Source organism: Trypanosoma theileri (assembly GCF_002087225.1).
Source record: "Trypanosoma theileri isolate Edinburgh chromosome Unknown TM35_Tth_35_V1, whole genome shotgun sequence".
Classification (NCBI taxonomy): domain Eukaryota; phylum Euglenozoa; class Kinetoplastea; order Trypanosomatida; family Trypanosomatidae; genus Trypanosoma; species Trypanosoma theileri.
The window spans coordinates 323,400-329,579 of record NW_021639877.1 but is presented as its reverse complement, the minus strand read 5'-3'; the positions used below and the strand labels follow the sequence as shown (position 1 = coordinate 329,579).

General features: G+C 44.8%; 3 protein-coding genes across 3 annotated transcripts; all 3 read right to left on the bottom strand.

Moving 5' to 3' along the window:
- Positions 1-807: 807 nt before the first annotated feature.
- On the bottom strand, positions 808-2,475 carry TM35_000352280 (uncharacterized protein; the record flags this gene model as incomplete). Its single annotated transcript, XM_029029281.1, has 1 exon — positions 808-2,475. One exon carries the CDS (start codon positions 2,473-2,475, stop codon positions 808-810), a length of 1,668 nt encoding a protein of 555 aa, XP_028879550.1.
- A 481-nt stretch (positions 2,476-2,956) lies between these two features.
- Positions 2,957-4,153, bottom strand: TM35_000352270 (expression site-associated gene (ESAG-like) protein; the record flags this gene model as incomplete). The annotated part of the gene is made up of 1 exon (XM_029029280.1): positions 2,957-4,153. One exon carries the CDS (start codon positions 4,151-4,153, stop codon positions 2,957-2,959), a length of 1,197 nt encoding a protein of 398 aa, XP_028879549.1.
- A 1,168-nt stretch (positions 4,154-5,321) lies between these two features.
- On the bottom strand, positions 5,322-6,179 carry TM35_000352260 (ESAG-like protein; the record flags this gene model as incomplete). The annotated part of the gene is made up of 1 exon (XM_029029279.1): positions 5,322-6,179. The coding sequence occupies one exon, from the start codon at positions 6,177-6,179 to the stop codon at positions 5,322-5,324; it is 858 nt and encodes a 285-aa protein (XP_028879548.1).
- Position 6,180: the final 1 nt, after the last annotated feature.

Genomic DNA, 6,180 nt, shown 5'->3' with positions numbered 1-6,180 from the left:
ATGATAATCACGCATGCGAGAACTTCAGTATTTAGACACAATCCTCAATTCCCTTAGGTGTTGGAAGAATATTCCGAAAACTCCAAATCTGCAAATGAAGTGAGAATGGAAAAGGGGACCCATATCCCAGATACGGATATGGCGTGCGGTTGTCGCACACAGTGTCCCTTGGTCGATTCAAGTTCCGTAACGGAGAGAAAGGAGAGCACCCTCCCTCACCTTCTCATCAAAGAGAGTATTGCTGTCTTATCAGCGTTTAGGTTTTTGTTTATTTGAAAATATCAAGTGAGTGGAACACTTCTTCTCATCCATGACATTTAGTTAACTTGAAGAGGTTTGCTTTATCCATTTCTGAAGAACTCAAGAAATTATTTTTTATCGGAATATAATGCTTAGCTATGATTGTCCATCATGTAATAAAAATAATAAAACACCTTGAGCAACCATGTTAGCTACATCTGAGCACACAGATGGAATTCTTTCATTTTTTTTTTTCTTTTAAGGGGTAAGAGGGAAAGAATAACAAACAAAATGAATAAAATACATATTTGGAAAGTCTAACCGTAACAAGTGCTCCTACTGGCATTGCTTTTTGTACACCTCATGTCTAATATTGGTAGCGATCAACCCAAAGGTAAATCCAGTGCGCTTGAACTGAGCAGGCAGCACGAGAAAATCACCTACAGAGAATATAGAAACAGTAGTTCATAGCAAAATAAAATCAAAAAAAAAAAAAAAAACACCCTAACAAACCACAAGCAATTAGTACTGGGTCACCAAAAAAAAAAACAAAAAAAAACGCACATTCTATCCCAGGGACGGGCACCGCACCTCACTCACATTCGTTACCTCAAATACCTTTCTTAACAATCTTGTCTTTTTATTCTTTCCAACCGGTACAGAAGAATTGTAAAACACCTCCTTGTTTCGAAGAGCAAAGTGCCAACCCATTAAACGCAAGGACCTATACCGCTCATGCTCCAAGTACCTCATCAACATTCCCTCAGCTGAGTTATACCTAAACATCATTCTCTTCTCCTGTTCCTCAGGTGATAAAAGTGTCAAATTGTGGAACATACGAAAAACAGTGGTTGGGACATTATTTTTTCCGTCAGGGTACATGCTTACAATAGCAGAAAAGTCAGACACCCACGCTGGAACCTCTGGGTGATAAGGCGAGCGAGCAACGTGACGAGGCGGCACCACAAAAGGTAAATAGGAAGTGTTGCCGCACATGAAGTACACCGCGAAGCTTTGTCTCACAATAGCACTGTCATCTACTGTTGTGTTACTCGGTTTGACACGTCGCCACTCAGTCAAAGCTTGTTGCTGCTGCTCCACCGTGAGAAGTGGCTCCACCCATAGAGGGCCCATAATATAAAGATCGGGACGCAAGCGAATGACAATATCAAATGGTGCGTGGGTAACTCGTCTGTAACCACTTCTTGTGTAAAGTACGCGGTCACATGTAAAGCGAAAAAACAGGTTGTCCCCGAGCTCAGCTGGCGAAATCTCTTCTCTCATACTCTCCGCTATACTCATATCGTGTGCCAACTCAGTTGTAAAAAACTGAAGGATGTTCCAAGCCCAGATTGTACTTTCAAGTACCTTGCGGGAAAACAGAACCTTCATGTATTCCCGCATAGAAATTGAATCCAGAAGAAACATTCCGGCAAGGTGAGGTCGGTAGTGGTAGATCACATCCTGCATTTCTGCGCTGCTAAGTGGTGGGTCTTCCTCCAGAATACCAGTCAACCCTCGGCGTCTATGGCCCAAGTTGGGATACGTCGCGATAAACAACTCTGCTTCGTTCATGGTTAGAATATTTCCTTTCAACGACGGTGCACACTTTTGAAAAGTGCGCAGATGACCGGAAAGCTGCACCACAACCCGCAGTTGTGCCCTTCTATTCGATGGAGAATGTAGAAGCTTAGCGTAATGTGAGTGACGACGCTTTACTTCGATTGGTGCAGGCGGAATCCTGGATGTGTCGAAGGTCGCGTAGATACCCACACGACGTTGCTCCAGAGTAATAACACCATCCAAGAGCGAAAAGAAATGATAGTTTGGAGGTAATCCGCTGTAGTTGCTGTAGTTCACATCCAAGGGAAAACAAGGTGGTGTATGCACCTCTGCTCCCGACCGCAAAGCATCATGCCGTGTAAAGCAATATGATCCTACTGTGATTCTTCCGTGCTCCACTGGTGAAACAACGCTCTCATCCTCCACAGAACGAGAGAAAGGGCCCTCTGTTAGGAACAACAAGATGATGAAAACAAAAAGACAGAAAATAGCAAGAAACCACCCCAAGATTCGTAAAGAAAAGAGAATTGGTAATTTGCAGTATAAGCCACGTGCTTTTTTCATTATCCATTGGTCTGTGGAACTTAAACTACACTGCTCTCTTTTGACCATCTGATCCCAGGGACAGGGATTAGATGTGTTTGTGTGCCTAACTTCAAATCTCTCAGACATAATTCGTTACATCCATCTATTAAAAAATCAATCAAAGATTCACAAAACACGCAGTTTGGGAGTCTTGCTACAGTCACATCAGCATACCTTTACCGTTTCTGCGCAATCCAAAGCACACCAGTCCATCAACCTCTACAAATGGAAAACTAAGAACATCACCACCATAAAAAGAAAAAAAAACTCATAATTATCCCTCTTGAAGAACCACTTTCACCAACAACGATAAACAGTCAACACTGCAATAACACAAACCGTTAAAGTAAATAATGTGGGCATTGATATCCTCCCACACAAGAAGAATAATAGAATTAAATGATATTCTAAATCACTCAAAAAGCTATGCAAAAATGATTATCGACTACACATTTTGGTCCATAATGAAGCTACTGCGTTACTGTTAAAGTAAACGATCTTCCACAAGAAAAAAAAACTCCCAAAATGAAACTAAAAACATCACAACGCAAAAGCAAAAAAAAAACTATTACTTTTCCAAGGGACTCATCAGCCATGTGGCACTCAGAGCGTCTTCGACAGAACACACTCTTCCATAATGGTGTGTATACGTAAACCCATCGGCTCCGCGCACCTTCACAAGCTTTGCATCACGCAAAAGACGCTTCGTCTCCTCCAGTAAACGTGGGTCTTGCTGTAACTCGTGAAACCATGCAGTGCTTCTTACAAACATGGGTAGAGAATTTCGATAAAATTTCGTACCTCCAGGAAAATGAAACATGGCAGGAACGACAGGCATTCCTCTGCCTTTGTATGGGTTAAAGAAAAAAGTGCTATTGTAATCAAGACTCATAATACCATAGGGTAAACGCAAATGGCTTGGCACTTCAGGTTTTTGAAGTATACTCCAGACGTGCAGAGGTGCCCAGATGCTTTGGTCGCATGTCCAGTTACGGTGCATTGCTGCCACACCCGCATACGCAGCAAAAGCAGTTCGCAGAGCCCATATACGCCCCACATAACCCCCTGCATTGAGGTAAAGATACGTTCCTCTTGTCTGCACCATGCGTTGACCAGGAATAGACTCTGCAACATCAAACATACTCTTGTAAAACCAGTGGCATTTTTCTATATAATCCCTCGGTCCCTCTGTGACAACAAGTTCCAACTGAGGTGTGAAACACAGCGGATGCGTTGCAAAGAGTAGTGGTGCTACTGCCTTTCCGTTCTGTACAGCAGTGGCATTAAATTTAGCGGCGGTGGGTGCCGTTTTCGCCATGAAATAATCCACTGCCTGCTGAACCCTACTGGCCCCAGTGAAAACAGTGTCACCACCATCAAATACCACAACAACATCGTCATCTCGAAGACCTTCCTGTTCCATGTACTCCAGCACCCACTGATGGCGTTTCGTATGTGTGTAGTTCATTCCGACGCCAATAGTGACCACAGATACATTGGACATGATAGAGCTCAGCTGCATTCGGCACCACCCAGGTGAAAATTTCGTCTGGACAACGAGAAAGACAACCCTTGGTGTGCTGCCTTGCCGAACTGGTTCGGCTGGATTTGTGACGTTCATGCTTGAGACGCGGTTAACAAAAACTCCATCTTCTGATACACTTAAGGTAAACATCAAGCACAACAAGAGAGAGGCAACAACCATCAACCAAAACACCGGATACGCACCTCGGCACCGGCACAGATCCTTCACGCTGCAGCGCATGTGTCTCTGGGAGAGAGAAAAAATGAAGAGTCAGAAACCAAAGAAAGAGGGTGATAAAAGAGAACGATGCACACAATCATACCCAATGGAAAGAACAAACGACCAAAATACACAATGAAAAACTGAAGACATCACCAACAGGAAAACGCACGAAACATCCAACAAATCCAAGCAAAGAGTTAAAAAAAAAAAATGGAGTGAGAGCAACATGAGGAGGCAAAACAAAGCAAAGTCACACCGGTAATGAGGTAGATTCATTCCAGCAACACATCAACACATCAACGCCTCAGCCCAAATTCCAGACCGGCTCGCAGCTCACAGTGCGCACGCACCACCGGAGTAACACAAAACGTAGAGAATCGAATCACCTAAAAAGGCATCACCGCGTGTCTTGCCAGGGTAGCGCCACGCAAGGCGATCCATAGAAAGACACCGGTCATTTCCCAAAGCCACAGGAGGCGCACCAAAGCAGCAGCAGCAGCAGCAGCTCTGCCATCACCCAATGCGCCGCCCAACAACCACACCTGCTCATTCCTAGCTATCATCAAGGGCGAATTCCAAAAACCTCAAGATCGCGCAGCAACACTCTCTCTCACCATGCATGCATAACTTAGGTGTTGCTGTGCTTTCTCCAAAGGATACCACCGTGTAGGGAGCCAGAGAAAAATGTTGTAGCACCCAACACACACTCGGTAACACTACAGTTTTCAGGCAAACCCACGTGCGAGGTCCATTAACCACACAGCACGAGAGTACACTGGTAGTCACATTGGATTCCACGCACCGAAGCTACAGAGAGTCGCAGTACAGTGCACAATTGACATAGACTGAGAGGTCAGTATACCCAGCAAAATAACCATCTCTCGTATGCCGCCCCAAGGAATCCTGCTCGGCATCAACACTACATGGTCGACACTTCCTGCTCTTAACAGTTCATGCACGCACTACCACCACCTTTTCAAAAGAAAGGCATGACGAGAAGAAGAAGAAGAAAAACAGGCTTGCATCCTGCATCATCCAAACACTCGTCCAGACGTCCTAGTGGGCAATTCATTTCAGTCATAACCAGTAAAGCGCTCCCATGTCAGAAATCAATGTTTCACCAAAAACCAGAAAATATGTGTGCTGTGCAAGTCACACATCACAACGCAAAAGAAAAAAAAAACCATTACTTTTCCAAGGGACTCATCAGCCATGTGGTATTGAGAGCGTCTTCGACAGAACACACTCTTCCATAATGGTGTGTATGCGTAAGCCCATCGGCTCCGCGCACCTTCACAAGCTTTGCATCACGCAAAAGACGCCTCGTCTCCTCCAGTAAACGTGCGTCTTGCTGTAACTCATGAAACCATGTTGTGCTCCTAATATATCTGGGTAAAAAGCGTCGCTCCGCCAGAATTCTACCAGGGAAATGAAGAATTGCAGAGAATGCAGGATGTTTTTTTCTCGCATTGTAAAAAAACTGATGATTGTAGTCAAGACTCATAATACCATAGGGTAAACGCAAATGGCTTGGCACTTCAGGTTTTTGAAGTATACTCCAGACTTGCAGGGGCGCCCAGATGCTTTGGTCGCATGTCCAGTTACGGTGCATTGCTGCCACACCCGCATACGCAGCAAAAGCAGTTCGCAGAGCCCACACACGCCCCACATAACCCCCTGCATTAAGATATATCTGCAATCCCTTTGATCGTACCATGCGCTGACCAGGAATAGACTCTGCAACATCAAACATACTCTTGTAAAACCACTGGCATTTTTTCACGAAATCCCCTGGCCCCTCTGTGACAACAAGTTCCAACTGAGGTGTGAAACACATATGATGCGCTGCAAAGAGTAGTGGTGCTACTGCCTTTCCGTTCTGTACAGCAGTGGCATCAAATTTAGCGGCGGTGGGTGCCGTTTTCGCCATGAAATAATCCACTGCCTGCTGAACCCTACTGGCCCCAGTGAAAACAGTGTCACCACCATCAAATACCACAACAACATCGTCATCTCGAAGACCTTCCTGTTCCATGTACTCCAGC